Source organism: Thalassophryne amazonica, chromosome 3, assembly GCF_902500255.1.
Source record: "Thalassophryne amazonica chromosome 3, fThaAma1.1, whole genome shotgun sequence".
In the NCBI taxonomy this organism is placed as follows: domain Eukaryota; kingdom Metazoa; phylum Chordata; class Actinopteri; order Batrachoidiformes; family Batrachoididae; genus Thalassophryne; species Thalassophryne amazonica.
In genome coordinates, this window is record NC_047105.1 from 113,597,149 (window position 1) to 113,618,394 (window position 21,246).

The window sequence follows — 21,246 nt, forward strand, 5'->3', positions numbered from 1 at the left end:
GTAAACATGCCAGTGTCTCAGCTTTTTTGAAACATGTTGCAGACATCCATTTCCAAATGACCAAATACTTGCACAAAAACAAAAAAATATCAGTTTGAACATTAAATATCTTGTCTTTGTGGTGTATTCAATTGAATATAGGTTGAAGAGTGTGACTGGACCTATTTTTGTGGCCGTGACGACAGTGGGATTCGAACACCAGACTGCTCAGACTGAAGACCAAAACTCTACCAGGTCAGCTAAAGGGAAATTCCCTGCTAGCAGGAACATCTTTTCAATCTGGACTTCACCTTGCTACAAGAGGATTTTCAAATAATTGTATTCTGTTTTTATTTTAATTTCACTCAACGTCCCAGCTTCATTGTTATTGGGGTTGCACTTAAAACGGTCTGATCTTGCATTTAAACACAAGTTGGAACACATTTTACTCGTGAACTGATTCCCCTTTCCCTTCATGATGGTGGAACACACACACACACACACACCAAACGTCGGTGTTGGAGTTAGTTTACTGCTGTACAGAACCAACAGATGTGTTATTTTAGCTTTGTACTAATGCAGTGCCCAGTGAGTGTAAATAATTTTAGAAAACCAGGTTCTTTGCCCAAAACTTTTATTCCCAACAGTGATTGTTCAGCCATGTTTACATTTGGTGTCATGGATCCTGGAACAATCAGAAGCCACAATTTAGAGTTGGAAAATTCCACTTTGACTGGAATGCAGCATCACATTTGCGAACACTTGCAGGTGTTGTCTGTTGTGCAGCACAGTGATGTTCTGGATTCAAAGCATGTTTAGTAGACCTCAGTTTGAGCTTACTGTGCATCCAGAAAGTATTCACAGTGCTTCACTTTTTCCACATTTTATTATGTTACAGCCTTATTCCAAAATGGATGAAATTAATAGTTTCCTCAGAATTCTATACACAGTACCCCATAATGACATTGTGAAAGTTTTTTTTAGATTTTTGCAAATATGTTAAAAATAAAAAAGGAAGAAATCACATATACATAAGTATTCACAACCTTTGGCATGAAGCTCAAAATTGAGCTCAAGTGCATCCTGTTTCCACTGATTATCCTTGAGATGTTTCTACAGTTTAACTGGAGTCCACCTGGGGTAAATTCAGTTGATTGGGCATGATTTGGAAAGGCACACACCTGTCTACATATAAGGTCCCACAGTTGACAGTGCATGTCAGAGCACAAACCAAGCATGAAGTTAAAGGAATTGTCTGTAAACCTCAGAGACAGGATTGTGTTGAAGCACAAATCTGGGGAAGGGTACAGAAATATTTCTGCTGCTTTAAAGGTCCCAGTGAGCACAGTGGCCTCCATCATCTGTGAATGGAAGATCAGATCCACCAGGACTCTTCCTAGAGCTGGCTACCTGTCTAAACTGAGTGATCGGGGCAGAAGAGGTGACCAAGAACCCGATGGTCACTCTTTCAGAGCTCCAGCATTCCTCTGTGGAGAGAAGAGAACCTTCCAGAAGGACAACCATTTCTGCAGCAATCCACCAGTCAGGTCTCTATGGTAGAGTGGCCAGACGGAGGCCACTCCTCAGTAAAAGGCACATGGCAGTCTGCCTGGAGTTTACCAAAGGGCACCTGAAGGACTCTCAGACCATAAGAAACAAAATTCTCTGGTCTGATGAGACAAAGATTGAACTCTTTGACGTGAATGCCAGGCGTCATGTCGTTCGCAGGAAACAAGGCACCATCCCTACTGTGAAGCATGGTGGTGGCAGCATCATGCTGTGGGGATGATCTCAGTGTCAGGAACTGGGACACTAGTCAAGATTGAGTGAAAGATTAATGCAGCAATGTACAGAGACATCCTGGATGAAAACCTGCTCCAGAGCGCTCTTAACCTCAGACTGGGGCGACGGTTCATCAGCAGGACAATGACTCTAAACACACACCCAAGATATCAAAGGAGTGGCTTCAGGACAACTCTGTGAATGTCCTTGAGTGACCCAGCCAGAGCCCAGACCTGAATCCGACTGAACGTTTCTGGAGAGATCTGAAAATTGCTGTGCACCGACGCTCCCCATCCAACCTGATGGAGCTTGAGAGGTGCTGCAAAGAGGAATGGACAAAACTCTCCAAAGATAGGTGCACCAAGCTTGTGGCATCATATTCAAGAAGACTTGAGGCTGTAATTGCTGCTAAAGGTGCATCAACAAAGTATTGAGCAAAGGGTGTGAATACTTATGTACATGTGATTTCTTAGGTTTTTTAATTACCTCCGCAAAGGAGGTTATGTTTTCGGTCGAGTTTGTTTGTTTGTCTGTCTGTTTGTCAGTAGGATAACTCAAAAGGTTTTGAACGGATTTTGATGAAATTTTGTGGCGTGGTTGGAAATGACAAGAGGAACAAGTGATTAAATTTTAGTGGTGATCTGGATCACGATCCGGATCCAGGAATTTTTAAAGGATTCTTCACCATTGCAGGATAGGGGGAATTTTGACATTCTAGTTTCTAACTCCACAAAAACATGGCAGAAAGGCTTGAAAAAAATTAGGGTGTAACATAGTCAAATGTTCTATCAAACAACAAAGTTTGGTGATGATCGGATCCGGATTCCGGATCTGGTAATCCAGAATATGCAAATATATAGGGAAAATAGAAAATGTGTCAGTGTGAGGTGACAAATGAAGCTAGAGATGCACAACTAACACCAAATTGTAGCTGAATCTGTACTGATTCAGTAAGGTGTCATCAGATTTGATGTAGCTTCAAATGTTATGGAGCTAGATCCAGAAGAAAACCACTATTACCGAAAAATCATTTTTATACAATAACCTTTGAACTAATAATAATAATAAAAGTGATTCCAAGTTCTAGTGGTATGTTTTCATGATCAAGGATGTCAAATATAAAGGAAAGAAAAGTGTATGTATCATAGTTTGGGTTGTAACACTGAATTGTTGAATAGATCACTGTGCCAAGGAGGGAATCTCTTTAGGGTCAGTGACCCTATGGCCTTGTTAGTAAACAATGTCAAATACAACACACTGCAAAGAGGAAATCCCTCATGACAAACTATACAGGGCTGGGGAGCACAATGAATTTATTAGATGAAGGACTATCATTTGGCATTATTATATTTAGTGGCAATGAATATCACTATCCAGATTACTTCACTTAGCAAAAGCAAAGTGATGAATCAGCAGTATACTCAGCAGTGGTTAAGTTCTGGTTCAGTGCACATCACTGAACAAAGTACACAAGGTACAAAACCCACTCCCAGGTGTTGATGAATCATGCCTTGGATCCAGAAAACCCAGAGGCTGACATCAGCACCTTACTGTCGCATATATTCTGCTTCGGTGCACTTCACTGAATATATAGAAGGTGCACTTCATTATGTAGCACATGCAACACTTAAAAAATAGTTCTTTTTTAGAATTTGCTGTTATTTATTTAGAGACGTGTTTCATAAATGTTAAAAAATTCATATATTTGCAGTTTAGTTGAATAATAAATTGAATTTTGTCTCTTATTTGTTTTTGTCTATAAGCACATGCAATATCAATATCAGTGCTCAGATGACAGTAGCTTCTGGGAAAGGTGCAAAGTTGCAATAAACTGTGATGCCAAGCGCTAAGGATACATGCTATCCAGTCACAGCAGATGAAACTGTTTTTACTACTGAGAAAACATCATTGTTAGAGTTTTTTAGGTTCAATGATTCCACGGCATGTAGATGTTATGGCGTCAGTGACCTCACAGCCTTGGCGGAGGTTTGCACTCTCTGAGTGCTTCTAGTTTTTAATAAATTTGCAAAAATTTCAAAAAACTTTTTTTTATGTCTTTATGGGGTGTTGTAAGTAGAATTTTGAGGGAAAAAATTAATTTGCTCCATTTTGGAATAAAGCTGTAACATAACAAAATGTATAAAAAGTGAAGCGCTGTGAATACTTTCTATATCCACCGTATTCATATCATGTTCACATTTGGCTCACTGAGCTTCCAAGCTGTGTGTTGTTGTCCATTCAAGATGCCAAAATGACATGTTTGCATTTCATAGTGCTCCTGTTTGTCCATAGCAATGGTTTATGTGGCCTCATGACGGGGAAGCGGCGCAGCTCCACCCACCTTGCTTCAGACTGTTTGCTCCATGTTATGACTGTACAAGCCTGAGATAGATGCAGCATGCAGGGCCTTCCACATACCATTTAAAAACAACAACAAAATACACGCAAAGACACCATGAAATGGTGTTAAAACCGAATTTAAAGGTGATTTTCCTGGTTCACACGTAATCATTTATATCAACTTATTAAACTCACCCCCCCCGCATGAATTGCCGAGTCACACACAGCAGGGTAGTGACACGTGATGTTCAAGTGTCACCGTCAGGGGTTCGCTGTGGAGATGATGACACATATGTTACAAAGCAAAAGCTTTAGGCATTAAAGTTGTTTTTGTTTGAACTGTATTTGATGATGAAGTCTTGCTTTATCAACGTTCAAAATAAATTCCTCCAAAGTTGCCTGATACTCAGATTTAGGATTCATTGACTCTGTCACTGCTTCACATTCGAGAAATTGAGATGTGCAGCAGCCTTCTTTTTAAAAGGAGGAATTGGAAAAAAGGGGGGATGGGAGTTGTACGATCACATGAATCCTTATATTACCTGTGTAGATGCAACAACGGTAATTTCATCAATTAATTTAACTATTCCTCCTAAAAAAAAAAAAATCGCAGAAGTTACGTAATTCCAAAACAGCTCACACTTACCTGACTTGTCAACCAGTTTTTTTTTTTTGTTTTTTTTTTTTTGCTGGTCTGAGTCACATTACAGCTTATTACGGACATAGCAATAAATAAATAAATTGAACATTACAGGATTTAAGTCGCAACTTAAAAAAAAAAAACCCAAATTTGTGAAATTGTTAGAATAGTAAGTCCCTTCGGCTGTTCCCTTGTTTATCTCTCGGGGTCACCACAGCAAATCCAAGGTGGATCTGCATGTTGAATTGGCACTGGTTTTACGCTGTATGCCCTTCCTGATACAACTCCACATTACATGGAGAAATGTGGCAGGGGTGGGATTTGAACCCTGTTAGAATACATTCACAAAAACAAAATCAAATATTTCGGCCGCTGATAATAAACTGGGGCAGGGCTTTCAACAGAATGGGAGCAAATGGATTATTTCAATAATTCCGGTTTTAGTTTAGAGTTTATCTGGATGGTCTATGTTTTAACATATTAACACGGACTCGTCAGTATGCACAGTACTGCAACAGCTTTGCATATTTTTTCATTTTTTTATGGGCTAAAAAGACGTTAGATCACCACAATATAATAGTCTAACGGAAAATAAATAAAATATAGGGTAAACACTGAAAGGGTGTGTTGGGAGAAGGATGCTGAAAATGGAGCTGCTTGGCCAAAGAGGAGGTTTACAGGTGTGGTAAGGGAGGACATGCAGGTGTTGGTGTGACAGAGGAACATGCAAAGGATGTGCGTGAGATGAAGACAGATGATCTGCTGGAATGTGAGAAGTCAAAAGAAGAAGAAATAATTAATGTAAAATTTGTATTTTCAGTTGAAAAATATCACGGCTTTGATAGTCAAAGAACGGCGGCACAGTGGCTCAGTGGTTAGCACAGTTGCCTCACAGTGTGAAGGTCCCAGGTTTGCCTCACACCCTTTCTTTTTGTGTGGAGTTTCATGTTCTCCCCATGTTTATGTGGGTTCCCTCACGGTGCTCCAACTTCCTCCCACATCTGAAGACATGCAGGTGAAGTGGTGACTCCAAAGTGACCGTATGTGTGAGTGAGAGTGTGAATGCATGTCTATATGCGTACCCTGCCCCTCACCCGGTGACTGCTGGGATAGACTCCAGCACCCCTGTGAACCTTAATAGATAAGTGTAAGTGAGTTGGGAATATGAATGAATAAGAGAAATGAGAGCAGTGGACAAAAAAAAGAAAGAAAAAAGAAAGAAAGTAAGACCCTTCGGCTGTTCCCTTGTTTTTCACTCCGGGTTGCCACAGCAGATCTGAGGAGGATCTCCATGTTGAATTGGCACAAGTTTTACACCGGATGCCCTTCCTGATGCTACTCCACATTACATGGAGAAATGTGGCAGGGGTGGGATTTGAACCAGGAACCTTCCGCACTTTAATCGTAATTGAGGTAGAAGTTTGTGATGTTGAGTTGGAGTTGTATCGTCCAGCTCTATAAACAGAATGTTGGCAGTGTTTCTCTGGGTATGATTCAGCATGCAGCGGACTCGGCGTCGAGGGCTCCAGCAGCTGGAAAAGCCCAAGGGGACGCCCACATCTCACCTGGTTGTGACAGATCGGTGGTTCATTTTGGGAAGTGGGGATGGGCTGACCTGACCTGACCTGTGAGGTCTTGACAGAGGCCTTTGATTTGCAGAGTGCTCTCGACATTCTTTTTTAAATTGGGGGTAGGCATAGCAGAGATTAACTCACTCCAGTCTGAGACCCATCTTGGTGCACGTCAGGACTGTTTGAACAGAAAAAAACAATGACACAGTGTTTAAAAGAGTTGAATGATTTGATTAATTTGAAATGCCATTTTTTTCATGGTGTCTGTAAACATAGAAAACTGAATGTGGTGAAATGCCAAAGAGTGAATTCAGCAAAGGAGCTTCGTACAGAATATGGGCAAAAAGAAAAAAAAAGTCTGCTTTTTTACCCTGTTTCCAAAGAAACATCTTATTTCCATCAATCTTTCAGTAAATTCTGGTCGTTGTTGGGGTCAGAACTTGTTCAATACAAAGTGGAGCTGAAAAAGGACATAAAAAGACTTTAAAAAAAACACACTGTGGCTGTACAAAAGTCAGACTGTCCCCTTTTTAAAGTAGCACTTGAGTGCTTTCACATACACATTTTAAAATAATCCTGGAAAGTACTCCCCCTCCCCCCAATAAAAAGATTTGTTTCTACAGAATACAGCAAGCATTATTGTTATAAATCACATCACAATCGCTGTTAGAACAACGTCATGACGGTCATTAGGCTCTATTTTAAGAATTTTATCCCAGAGTTTTACAAAGGTGAGGTTGTTCTCTTCAGTCAGACAGTTTCTGTGTATGAAGTCAGACAAACAGCTGAGCTTCAGCATTTGAGCCACAAACGAGGAGAAAACCTGAAGATCATTGCAGAGAAGCAGCAGGAGGAGTTACGCTTCTCAGTGGAACCGCTGGGCTGCAAATCGTGGACCTTTACTGTCCCGAATTTCAATCTGAAGAAAGAGAGAGAGAGAGAGAGAGAGAGAGAGAGAGAGAGAGAGAGAGAGAGAGAGAGAGAGAGAGAGAGAGAGAGAGAGCATTATGAAAACAGAACATAAAGAATACTTTTCAGCAGGTTTTATTGGTGAATCTGACTGAAGGGATTCAATGGGTCACATTTAAAGACTTTATTACATCCGCCAAGGACGCAATAAAGTTATTGCCGTTTGTTTATTTGTCTGTCTGTCTGTTAGCAAGATTACATCAAAACTACTGCATGGATTTTGATAAAATTTTCAACACAGATACAGATGAGGCCATGGAAGAAATTATTAAATTTTGAAGGTGATCCGGATCTGGATTATGGATCGAGATTTACCTTTATATAGGCTTTGAAGGATTACTTCAAAACTACTTCATGAATTCTCACCAAGTTTGCACGACAGATAGATAATAGGGCATGGAAGACTCAACTGAATTTTGGAGGCAGTCGGGCGCCTTGTGTTTCATTCCACACAAACTCTGCTGCATAAGCGTGTTCAGACACTGGCAATTAAAAAAGAAAGGAAAAAGAAAACAGTCTCCCATTTCATTTACTTACACTTCCATCTTGGGTATTAACTGGTGAATAGCTATGCTGCATTCTGCTGACACAACTCACGGCTGTGTGTGTGCGCACAGTAAGGCACGCAGCAGAACCTGCATGCAGCGCGTACAGATGTGTGTGCATCATCTGACACAGATTACTGTACATGCAGCGTGCACAGCTCGGAGTCTGTAAGGGATGATGTACATCTGTCTTGCACGCACAGGTAGCTGTGCACAGTGGTGGAACGCACAGATAGCAGGTTGTGTGTTGGTAGAATGCACAGCTGTATGCACTCTGTGTGTACAGTTGTTTGTACAATTTGGAAAAACCCTAAATTGCATAGTCATAAAGTTAAGTGGTCTAAATTGGCAATACGCACACATCAATAAGCTGTTAGCAGACATTTTTACACATGCAAACCACATCTAAGTCTTTGAGGTTCTCCTCAACCCCACTGACATGCCCTCCATTGAGGAGGCAGGGATGGAAGACTCAGGCAGGTCTGGTGCCATCACCCTGGCAGAAGTCATAGAGACAGTAAAAAAATTATTTGGTGGCAAGTCGTTGGGGGCAGATGAGATTCGTTCTGAGATGCTGAAGTCTCTGGATGTTGTTGGGCTGTCATGGCTGACATGCTTATACAATGTTGCATGGAAGTTGTGCACAGTACCTCTAGAGTGGCAAACTGGGGTGGTGGACCCCATTTTTAAAAAAAGGGGACTGCAGACTATGTTCTAATTATAGAGGAATCACACTTCTCAGCCTCCCTGGGAAAGCCTATGCCAGGGTACAAGAGAGACTTAGATCGTTAGTCGAACCTGAGGTTCAGGAGGCACAATGTGGGTTGCATCCTGGTCATGGTACGGTGTACCAGCTCTTTACCATAGCAAGGATATTAGAAGGGTTTTGGGGGTCTAAACAACCAATCTACATGTGTTTTGTGGATTTGGAAAGGTGTATGACCAGGTCCCTCGAGATGTCCTGTGGGGGACTGTGGGAGTATGGGGTACCGGAACCAGTGAAATGCACGATCCAGTCTCTGTATGACCAAGGTAGTAACTGTGTCCATATTCTCTGCAATACATTGGACCTGCTCCCGGTGGGTGTGACTCTGCCAGGGCTGCTCCTTGTCACTAATCCTGTTCATGATGTTCATGGATGGGATTTGAAGGTGCAGTCAGGGACCAGAGGGTGCCCCGTTTGGTGACCTCAGAGTTGAATCTTGGATTTTTGCAGCTAATGTGGTTATGTTGGCTTCATCAGGCTGAGTTTGAGGCTGAGTGCGAAGCGAGTGGAATTAGAATTAGCAACTCCAAATCTGAGGCCATGATCCTCTGTCAGAAAGGGTGTGCACCAAAACAATGAGGTGGTCATACGCGGATGTTCCACTTTTGTTAGTGAGCCGCCGATGGGAAAATCATGGACGTTTTATTTTAACGAGGGGAATCACCGACAGTAACATATGGATATTTTTAATTGCAGAGTCACCTCGATTTAAACAGGGAGGACCTTTTTCAAGTGTCTGCACCCCCAATTCCAATGAAGTTGGGACGTTGTGTAAAATGTAATTAAAACAGAATACATTGATTTTCAAATCCTCTTCAACCTATATTCAATTGAATACACCACAAATACAAGATATTTAATGTTCAAACTGATAAACTTTATTGTTTTGTGCAAATATTTGCTCATTTTGAAATGGATGCCTGCAACACATTTCAAAAAAGTTGGGACGGGGCAACAAAAGACTGGGAAAGTTGATGAATGCTCAAAGAACACGATTGGGTATAAAAGGAGCATCCCCAAAAGGCTCAGCCGTTCACAAGCAAAGATGGGGCGAGGATCACCACTTGTGAACAACTGCGTGAAAAAATAGTCCAACAGTTTAACAACAATGTTTCTCAATGTTCAACTGCAAGGAATTTAGGGATTCCATCATCTATAGTCCATAACATAATCAGAAGATTTAGAGAATCTGGAGAACTTTCTACACTTAAGTGGCAAGGCCAAAAATCAACATTGAATGCCCATGACTGTAGCGCCAATGCCTCGATTCACCCTGATTAAATAAATACATTAATGCTGTCTCAACAAAAATCTGAGCTTTCAACTGGAGACTGTGCTTCCACTCTCAGTTGAGAAATTCCTAAGCCATCTGGAGATCTTCAGATAAGTTGGCTCCCGGTTGGCTTCTGGGGTATAGTCACGGTTGGTGACACTGGACGTGCTTCCAGTTTCCACTGCGCCAAGGGGTTTTGTTTGTATGTTTTTTTTCTCCTTTTGTTTTTCCCCCCAGTTTCCGCCCTCAGGGTTTGACTGTGGTGTCCTCTGGGGGGGAAAGGGCTGTGGGTCCATCTAGCCATAGACGGCCGGGGCTGGGTCCGTTGGTCATGGGGGGGGCGTCTCCTGGGGTTGATGGAATGGTCCTCTGGGAGGCGCTGGGAGTCCCCGTGGGTGACGTTGGATCCCAGAGGGACCTCGGCTGTGGTTATTACTCCTGGAGCTGGCGGGATGTCCTCTGGGGGGTGTTGGTCCCTACATGTCATTGGGGGGGGGGGGGGTGTTAGCATTTTTATTTGCAAGCTTAAGTTTGGGTTTTTCTTTTCTCCCCTTCCCGGGGTTTGATGGAACGGTCCTCTGGGGAGGGGAGGGGGGGGGGGGGGGGTGTTAGCATTTTTATTTGTAAGCTTAAGTTTGGGTTGTGTTTTCTTTTCTCCTCTTCCCGGGGTTTGATGGGACGGTCCCCTGGGGAGGGCGGGGGGGGGGGGTGTTTTGGTTGTTTGTGTTTTGTCTTTTTTGTTTTATGACTAATCAGACTGTGAACATGGTTGGACAAAGGCTGACCGCACAGGTTCAAGAAGTCCTGGCCACACCTGTGCTAATTGACTGATAGAAACAAGGGCAAAGATGCAGCCAGAGGAGAAGACATCTACCGTTCTGTTAGATGAAGATTCTGTTGGAAGATGAATGCGGATACGGTTTCCAGCCATGGTCCCTGGAGGGGGGTGTTTCTCCTGGGCCAGGTTTGTGTGGTCGCCGGGAGGCTTCCCGTGAGGGTGGGGTACTGTTGTATGGCTGGGGGGGCCTGGCTGCCTTTTTGTTTCTGTCTTTGTTTTCCTTCCAGGTGGCTTGCATTGGGACCTGAGTGGCTGTGTAGCTGAGTTTATCAGGACCTCACCCTGATCACCTGCGGCTGATCACCTGCGGCTCGTCAGGACTCACAGCTGTGGTGCATCTTCATGGATTGGAACATGGTGGCATTTAAGACTGGAGTACACAGTGTGTATTGCCAGAGACTCGACCTTGTGACCAGACGGGTGAGATCGTCGTCTCGGGAGCCATCTCATCATCAGTGGATGCAGAGAACGTCCAGTTTGATGCATGGGTCTGTGAAAGAGGAGAGGGTGAGGTCTCACGCTCGTCAGCACACTTCCTGAGGTACGTTAGATTTTGTGACTAACATTTATACAGTCAGTAAATGTGGTGTCCCTCACACCTTATTATATTGAGCTGTATGTTGGTCGTTTAAATCAGCTTCCGCTGCAGTGAGTTTGTGAACTGGATGTTCCATGCCTGCAGGGTGGGAAGCTGATTAGTAATTAAGCCAGGAAGTGTTTGCTGTTTGTGCACCTTTGAGCGTTCTCTCTGTGTGTTGAGTGTGGACTCAACATAATGATTCCTTCTTTCACAGACTCGGTTTGTCGCGGCCCACCTGGGGGGTGTCGGGGGTCCTTGGGTCCGAACAGTTCTGGCTCCGGACCGTTAGCGCTGTGGGAGCACACCGCAATCCACCACGCCAGACCGCGCACTTTTATATTTTTTCACAGCACTGTTATGTTCATTAAACTCTGTTATCCTTTGTACGTGCTCTGCTTATTTTATACTGGGTCCTTCAAACGCTGGTCGGTCTCCGGGACTGCGTCCGACAAATAACACATGCATTATTGTTGTCTAGAACACGTTCACGTTATTCCAGTTAGTTTTTCTGTCACTACTTATCTTGCTTTGCCACCACTTGTTTTGCCCTCCTGCACTTTCTTCCCTCTTCTTTGTTCACTAAACCATACCTCCTTCCACACACCTGCTCCACATCACCCTGATTAGTCTGCTCCTATTAAAACCCTCACAGTTCCACAGGTCACTGCCGATTGTTGACTTTGATCACTTTCTCGCCTCTCGTCTTGTCCAGTTTATGCTCTAGTATTTTTGACCTTGCTTGTGTACTCCGTCCTCCGTCTCGCCATAGCCCTGAACTCTGCCTGTTTTTTTCACTCTGCCTTTGCTCTGCCTGCTATACTCCTTGACGCGTTGGTACGAACCCTGCTCGTTTCTTGGCCACGACCCTGCCTCTTCCATGTCTGATACCTCTGCCTGTATGTCTGACTTCATGTGTACCGAATCCACTGCCTGGTCATCAGATAAAGCTACTTATTCTCCACAACCAACCATGTCTGTGAGTTTGCATTGGTCTCCTACTACTTCTTGCATCAAACCATCACTAGCCCTGACAGTCTAATGTGAAAAGTAAAATAAACAAATGCTGCAGTCAGCCAGGCAGTATTTGTTGATAAAGTCAAACAATGCTTCAGTTACTGGATTTACTCAGATTTCATAAACAACATAAAAAAGCAATTACTTCCCTCAATGCAAAAATTAACACAAAGATGCAACATCAACTGATGCAAAACTGTATTACAAGACAGAAGAAACCCATTATGTTTGCAGGAAAATGAGCAATGTGACTACATATAGGAGTCACATGTCTGATCAACATGTCACATGAATGTGGAGAAATTCTGACTTACTCCATCCATCTGCAGAGCAGAGCCAAGGTGGAGCTGAAAAGACACAGGATTTGATTATGCTCCGTTCACATAAGGATGCTTTTTAATGTGTGCTCTTTACAATCACATTCATACAGATGAGCACATTCATGCTGCAAGCTGTGGAGAGTTCATCTATGGATTACACTCTAGATGTTTAAACAGTGGTGGGCCATGCGTTTTACTCCTCTATCTTCAATATTTTATGACCAAAGGTGTGCAAATTTCAAAAAACCCACCTCAAGAAAAACAAACTGCTTGAACATAAGGCCAAGGAGCTTGGGATGACTGCAGAGCAATTAGTTGTGTAGTTGAAATCTCAATGGATGATCTACCAACAAAGCTCACATAGATTTAGAGATGGAGCCTGAGGAACTTCACATTCCTGAAATCCAACATTGTGATTAGGGCAGAAAGAGCTTGGGACAATAACCCCGTCCAATGTCTGTGACATGAAGTGAGGAGCCAGTATCACGTGATGACTCTGCTGTGCCATTAATGTCAGCCAACCCAGAAAAGGGTCCCAGCACCCCACAAACATATGGTCCCACTCTGACCAGAGTAGGACCATATGTACACTGGCAATGTTAATTTAACACGTGTTAGTCTAAGTGCCAGGAAGGGAAATTTGTCATGTTGAGACTGTGGTCTGTTTCCATAGATGTATTTATAAAGAGTATAAAAGGTCATACTCAACAAAAATATAAACGCAACACTTTTGGTTTTGCTCCCATTTTGTATGAGATGAACTCAAAGATCTAAAACTTTTTCCACATACACAATATCACCATTTCTCTCAAATATTGTTCACAAACCAGTCTAAATTTGTGATAATGAGCACTTCTTCTTTGCTGAGATAATTCATCTCCCACCTCACAGGTGTGCCATACCAAGATGCTGATTAGACAACCATGATTAGTGCACAGGTGTGCCTTAGACTGCCCACAATAAAAGGCCACTCTGAAAGGTGCAGTTTATCACACAAGCACAATGCCACAGAGTCGCAAGATTGAGGGAGCGTGCAGTGGGCATGCTGACAGCAGGAATGTCAACCAGAGCTGTTGCTCGTGTATTGAATGTTCATGTCTCTACCATAAGCCGTCTCCAAAGTCGTTTCAGAGAATTGGCAGTACATCCAACCAGCCTCACAACCGCAGACCACGTGTAACCCACCACCCCAGGACCTACCACATCCAGCATGTTCACCTCCAAGATCGCTGAGACCAGCCACTCGGACAGCTGCTGAAACAATCGTTTGCATAACCAAAGAATGTCTGTACAAACTGTCAGAAACCGTCTCAGGGAAGCTCATCTGCATGCTCGTCGTCCTCATCGGGGTCTCGACCTGACTCCAGTTCGTCGTCGTAACCGACTGAGTGGGCAAATGCTCACATTCGCTGGCGTTTGGCACATTGGAGAGGTGTTCTCTTCACGGATGATGCGAAGGAGATGTGTTGCACTGCATGAGGCAAATGGTGGTCACACCAGATACTGACTGGTATCCCCCCCCCAATAAAACAAAACTGCACCTTTCAGAGTGGCCTTTTATTGTGGACAGTCTAAGGCACACCTGTGCACTAATCATGGTGTCTAATCAGCATCTTGGTATGGCACACCTGTGAGGTGGGATGGATTATCTCAGCAAAGGAGAATGCTCACTATCACAGATTTCGACTGGTTTGTGAACAATATTTGAGGGAAATGGTGATATTGTGTATGTGGAAAAAAGTTTAGATCTTTGAGTTCATCTCATACAAAATGGGAGCAAAACAAAAGTGTTGCTTTATATTTTTGTTGAGTATATTTACCTCTGCCACCAAAATTGGAGGAGGTTATACTTTTGCCCGTTTGTTTGTTTGGCCTGTTTGTGAACCAGCCTGGATAGCCCATGATTTTGATATATCATTATGAATTTTTACTGAAGATTCATGTCCTGATAGGCAAGAACTGATTCAATTTTTGAGGTCATAGGTCGAAGGTCAAAGTCAGGAAAAATCTTGGAATTTTGGAATAAATCCCTATTTTTAACATTTAAAAATTTTCAAAAATTCATAGCTCTGTCAAAAAAGATCAAATTTCTTTCATATTTGAGAGTGTTATGTAGGATTGTATCCTTTATCGACTGACATTGTTTGATCTAACCCTAAGCCTAACCCTAACCCCCCAAAAATGCACTCGCCGTGGTTAATGATCACTTGCGTGGACTCAAGCATAATACTAGATATCTTCAGCGCAAATGTCACCATTCTAACCTAAATGTCTTCCATGTTGGGAAAGTGTAGGTACACGGACCCACAACAGGGGGCGCAAATGAACGGACAATGGAGTAGGTCAAATAACAACACTTTACTGTTGTGAATGTGCACAACAAATACAACAGATTACAACAATAGACAAGAGTCAATTCACAAAGGTGTCGTGTGGGCAGGCTCGAAGATAGGAGACGCCTGTCCAAAGCAGAACCGTAACCACACGATTTCCTCCGCCACCAGACCCCGGGAATACTGGAGCCGCCAAGTCCCGAACTCCCAGGTGGCCACTGCCTCCGCGTGTCGGACCTGGTACTGCTGGCGAGGAACAAAAAGCAATTAAATGAGGGCGCGTTTGCACCCAGGAATCCGTACGGCAGGAAAGCTACCTCCACCTCTCGTTGGAAAAGTAGTCCACAATACAACGCACAAAATCACAAAAGAATACTGTCAAACAGTCTGCTGAGGTACGTTACCTTCCAGGTAGAATGATATCTCGGCAAAGAGGTGGAGATGACGTCTTGCTGATATACCGATGCTGATCAGATGAGTGGTGACAGCTGTCATAGGTGATGAGTGTCAGCTGTCACCCCGGCTGCTCCTGTGAGGCGGCAGCGCCCTCTGGTGCCTGGAGCCCGCACTCCAGGCAGGGTGCCCTCTGGTGGTGGTGGGCCAGCAGTACCTCCTCTTCAGCGGCCCACACAACAGGACCCCCCCCTCAACGGGCACCTCCTGGCACCCGACCAGGCTTGTCCGGGTGGCGGCGGTAGAAATCGGCCAGGAGGGCCGGGTCCAGGATGAGCTCCTCTTCACCCAGGAGCGTTCTTCAGGTCCGTACCCCTCCCAGTCCACCAAATACTGGAAGCCCCGGCCCATCCTATGGACATCTAAGAGCCGGCGCACAGTCCAAGCCGGCTCGCCATCGATGATCCGGGCAGGAGGTGGTGCCGGACCCGGAGTACAGAGGGGTGAGGTGTGATGGGGCTTGATCCGGGACACGTGGAAAACAGGATGGATCCGCAGTGAGGCCGGAAGCTGAAGCCTGGACTGAGTACCTTGATGATCTTAAACGGACCGATATACCGGCCCTGCAGTTAAGGGGAGTCCACTTAAAGGGGAATGTCCTTAGTAGACAACCACACTACTTGCCCTGGCCGGTACGTAGGGGCCGGGGTCCGCCGACGGTCTGCATGGGCCTTCGTCCTCATCCGGGCCCTCAGCAAGGCAGAACGGGCGGCACGCCACACCCGACGGCACTTCCGTAGGTGGGCCTGGACCGAGGGCACACCGACCTCTCCCTCAACCACCGGAAACAAAGGAGGTTGGTACCCCAGACACACCTCGAAAAGGGAGAGGCCGGTGGCTGACGACACCTGGCTGTTATGGGCATACTCAATCCAGGCCAGATGGGTACTCCAGGCCGCCGGGTGCGCGGCTGTCACGCAATGCAGGGACTGCTCCACCTACTGATTGGCCCCTTCTGCTTGCCCGTTGGTCTGGGGATGATACCCGGATGAGAGACTCACCGTGGCCCCCAGTTCCCGGCAGAAGCTCCTCCAGACTTGCGAGGAGAACTGGGGACCGCGATCGGAGACAATGTCTGTTGGGATCCCATGCAGCCGGACGACGTGGTGGACCAGGAGGTCCGCTGTCTCCTGGGCCGTCGGGAGCTTCGGGAGGGCCACGAAGTGGGCCGCCTTGGAGAATCGGTCCACTATCGTGAGGATGGTGGTGTCGCCCTGGGACGGCGGGAGGCCTGTGACAAAATCCAGGCCGATGTGGGACCAGGGGCGATGGGGCACAGGCAGCGGCTGGAGCAGTCCCGAAGCTCTGCGATGATCAGCCTTGCCCCTGGCGCAGGTGGTGCAGGCCTGGATATAATCCCGGACGTCGGCCTCTAGGGACGCCCACCAGAAGCGCTGCCGGACAACTGCCACGGTTCTTCACACCCCTGGATGACAGGAGAGCTTAGAGCCGTGACAGAAGTCCAGGACTGCAGCCCTAGCTTCTGGTGGGACATAGAGTCTGTTCTTCGGCCCAGTTCCGGGGTCCCGGGCTTCGTGCCAGGGCTTCCCGGACGGTTTCTCCCACGTCCAAGGTAAGGGTGGCCATGATAGTGGACTTCCGGGATGATGGGTTCCGGTGGATCCGACAACTCCGCTTTGACTTCTTCTTCATGTACCGGGAACAAGGCATCCGATCTCTGGTTTTTGGTCCGGGACGGTAGGTAATCCGGAAGTCAAAACGGCCGAAGAACAGTGACCAGCGGGCTTGCCTGGGGTTCAGCCGCTTGGCGGTCCTGATATACTCCAGGTTCCGGTGGTCAGTGAAAACCGTGAATGGCACGGACGTTCCCTCCAACAGATGTCTCCACTCTTCAAGAGCCTCTTTCACCGCAAGGAGTTCTCGATTGCCGACGTCATAGTTCCGTTCGGCCGGGGTCAACCTGCGGGAAAAATAGGCACACGGGTGAAGGACCTTATCGGTCTTCCCGCTCTGGGAAAGCACAGCTCCTATCCCTGAGTCCGAGGCGTCCACTTCAACCACTAACTGGCGACTAGGATCGGGCTGCACCAGAACAGGTGCAGACGAGAAGCGCCGTTTCAACTCCTTGAACGCGGCATCGCAACGATCCGACCAGGTGAAGGGGACTTTTGGTGAGGTCAGGGCTGTCAGGGGGCTAACTACCTGACTGTAGCCCTTAATGAACCTCCTGTAAAAATTAGCAAAGCCGAGGAACTGTTGGAGCTTCCTACGGCTGGTGGGTTGGGGCCAGTCTCTCACCGCCGCGACCTTGGCCGGATCAGGAGCGACGGAGTTAGGGGAGATGATAAACCCCAGGAAGGACAAAGAAGTGCGGTGAAACTCGCACTTCTCGCCCTTCACAAACAGCCGGTTCTCTAATAACCGCTGCAGGACCTGACGTACATGCCGGACATGGGTCTCAGGATCCGGAGAAAAGATGAGTATGTCATCCAGATATACGAAGACGAATCGGTGCAGGAAATCCCGCAAGACATCATTAACCAATGCTTGGAACGTCGCGGGGGCGTTTGTAAGACTGAACGGCATGACCAGGTACTCAAAGTGACCTAACGGGGTGTTAAATGCCGTCTTCCACTCGTCTCCCTTCCGGATCTGAACCAGGTGATACGCATTCCTAAGATCGAGCTTGGTGAACATTTGGGCTCCATGCAGGGGCGTGAACACTGAATCCAACAAGGGCAATGGGTATCGGTTACGAACCGTGATTTCGTTCAGCCCCCTGTAATCAATGCATGGACGTAGTCAGCCATCCTTTTTTCCCCACAAAAAAGAAACCTGCACCCATCGGGGAAGTGGAATTCCGGATCAACCCGGCAGCTAAAGAGTCCCGGATGTAGGTCTCCCATTGATTCGCGCTCAGGTCGTGAGAGGTTGTACAGCCTGCTGGACGGGAACTCAACGCCTGGAACCAAATCAATGGCACAATCGTACGGACGGTGGGGGGGAAGGGTGAGCGCCAGATCCTTACTGAACACATCCACAAGGTCATGGTACTCCACCGGCACCGTCCCTAGATTGGGCGGGACTCTGACCTCCTCCTTAGCCTGGGAACCGGGAGGAACCGAGGAACCTAAGCATACCCGATGGCAGGTCTCGCTCCACTGCACCACTACCCCGGACGGCCAATCGATCCGGGGATTGTGTTTTAACATCCAGGGGAACCCTAAAATCACACGGGAGGTAGCAGGAGTCACAAAAAACTCGATCTCCTCCCGGTGATTTCCTGACACCACCAGAGTTACTGGTGGTGTCTTATGTGTGATTGGAGGAGTAGGGAGCCATCTAGTGCCCGCACCTGCACAGGCGAGGTAAGCACCACCAGAGGGAGCCCTATCTCCCTGGCCCATCTGCTGTCTAACAGATTCCCTTCAGAGCCCGTGTCCACCAGTGCTGGGGCCTTCAGGGTTAAATCCTCATAAGGATTGTAACTGGGAGTCGTGTGGCAATGTGGTGTGTCCCACGTGAATGTCTCGGCCCACCCCTAGCCAGTTTCTAGGGGCGGGCGTTGGTGTTTACACCGCTCGGGGGCAGTCTCTTACCTGATGCTCTATCGAGCCACAAACAAAACACGCTCCGCGGGCCAGCCTCCTCTGTCTATCTGGTGCCCTAAATGTGGCCCTGCTCGTGTCCATAGCTTCGTCAGCAGGGGGAGCTGTAACCACACGGAGCGTAGGGGCCGTGGAGCGTGGGGAGGGCGGAACGCGGTCAGAACCGGAAGGGAGAGGGACGGCGCGTGCCCGGCCACGCCCTTCGTCTCGTTCCCGACGGCGTTCTTCTAACCGATTGTCTAATCGTATAGCGAGATCAATAAGCCCATCTAAATCCCGCGGTTCGTCCTTAGCCACCGGGTGCTCCTTTAGGACCAACGACAGTCCGTTTACAAAGGCGGCGCGGAGGGCAGTGCTATTCCAGCCAGACCTCGCAGCCGCGATGCGGAAGTCGACTGCATAGGCAGCTGCGCTCCGGCGCCCCTGTCTCATTGACAGCAGCACGGCTGAAGCGGTCTCTCCTCTATTTGGGTGATCGAACACTGTTCTGAACTCCCTCACAAACCCATCATATGTCTGAAGGAGCCGTGAATTCTGCTCCCAGAGCGCTGTAGCCCAAGCGCGTGCCTCACCGCGAAGCAGGTTTATTACATAAGCTATCTTGCTGGCATCAGTCGCGTACATGACAGGACGTTGTGCGAAGACGAGCGAACACTGCATAAGGAAGTCCGCGCACATCTCCACACAACCTCCGTACGGCTGTGGAGGGCTTATGTATGCTCCCGGGGAAGGTGGGAGGGGTCGTTGAACGACCTGTGGAACGTCACTGTTACGCACAGGGTCGACAGGAGGGAGAGCCGCAGCAGCGCCCTGAGGGCGCGCTTCCGACCTGCGCGGCGAGAGCTCCACCCTGCGGTTAAGGAGGACGTTCTGCTCGGTCATTAAATCCAACCGAGCCGTGAAAGCGGTGAGGATCCGCTGCAACTCACCGATCATTCCTCCTGCGGACGCCTGTGCGCCCTGTTCTTCCATTGGCCGTTCAACAGCCGGGTGACGCCCTTCGGGATCCATGATGGTGGCCGAGATATCCTGTTGGGAAAGTGTAGGTACACGGACCCACAACAGGGGGCGCAAATGAACGGACAATGGAGTAGGTCAAATAACAACACTTTACTGTTGTGAATGTGCACAACAAATACAACAGATTACAACAATAGACAAGAGTCAATTCACAAAGGTGTCGTGTGGGCAGGCTCGAAGATAGGAGATGCCTGTCCAAAGCAGAACCGGAACCACACGATTTCCTCCGCCACCAGACCCCGGGAATACTGGAGCCGCCAAGTCCCGAACTCCCAGGTGGCCACTGCCTCCGCGTGTCGGACCTGGTACTGCTGGTGAGGAACAAAAAGCAATTAAATGAGGGCGCGTTTGCACCCAGGAATCCGTACGGTAGGAAAGCTACCTCCACCTCTCATTGGAAAAGTAGTCCACAATACAACGCACAAAATCACAAAAGAATACTGTCAAACAGTCAGCTGAGGTACGTTACCTTCCAGGTAGAACGATATCTCGGCAAAGAGGTGGAGATGACGTCTTGCTGATATACCGATGCTGATCAGATGAGTGGTGACAGCTGTCATAGGTGATGAGTGTCAGCTGTCACCCCGGCTGCTCCTGTGAGGCGGCAGCGCCCTCTGGTGCCTGGAGCCCGCACTCCAGGCAGGGTGCCCTCTGGTGGTGGTGGGCCAGCAGTACCTCCTCTTCAGCGGCCCACACAACATTCCACCTTGCATGCTATTCTGGACTATAAGAATGCACTACTGGCTACAAAATGGGCCGATTATTCTGATTCACTCAACCAGAGCACGCATAATTCAGTTCTTGTTTGAAACTGTAGTGACACCTATTCAAGGACAACCACCTGTATGCCGCTTTCCCTTTACTGCCCAGGATTTCTTAGATTACTTTGAAGAGAAAATAGACAATAGTTGGTCAAATATATCCCAGCATGTCTGATACCCCCGTCACACATAAGCCGATTGAGGCCGAATGGTGTCAGAATGACACATCCGACCACAATCGGGAAGTATTGAGGTGGGGTCTGAAGATGTACGGACGGCAGTCTGTGAGCATCTAGATATTGGTCCCATTCACTTGGCTGTCCTGAGTGTGTTGCACATGTTCAAAACACTTTTGGCGCCATCAAGATGGAACGCACATCTGACGGAGGTCTATGTGCAGTTTTTTCATCATCTGATCGCAGTCTACATATTCTGGTGGCATCAAAACAACATCTGAAACAATCAGATCGTGGTTGATTGCACTCTGAGATGG

General features: G+C 46.9%; 1 protein-coding gene across 1 annotated transcript in view; it reads right to left on the reverse strand.

Moving 5' to 3' along the window:
* Positions 1–6,680: 6,680 nt before the first annotated feature.
* lhfpl4a (LHFPL tetraspan subfamily member 4a) overlaps positions 6,681–21,246 on the reverse strand; it is an 80,161-nt gene continuing 65,595 nt past the window's right edge. The window contains exons 4-5 of the mRNA XM_034167338.1: positions 12,612–12,644; positions 6,681–7,231 (exon numbers count right to left, since the gene is read on the reverse strand). Of these exons, the coding sequence (XP_034023229.1) occupies positions 7,178–7,231; positions 12,612–12,644 (87 nt within the window). The 3' untranslated portion in view covers positions 6,681–7,177. The remainder of the gene's footprint in view (positions 7,232–12,611; positions 12,645–21,246) is intronic.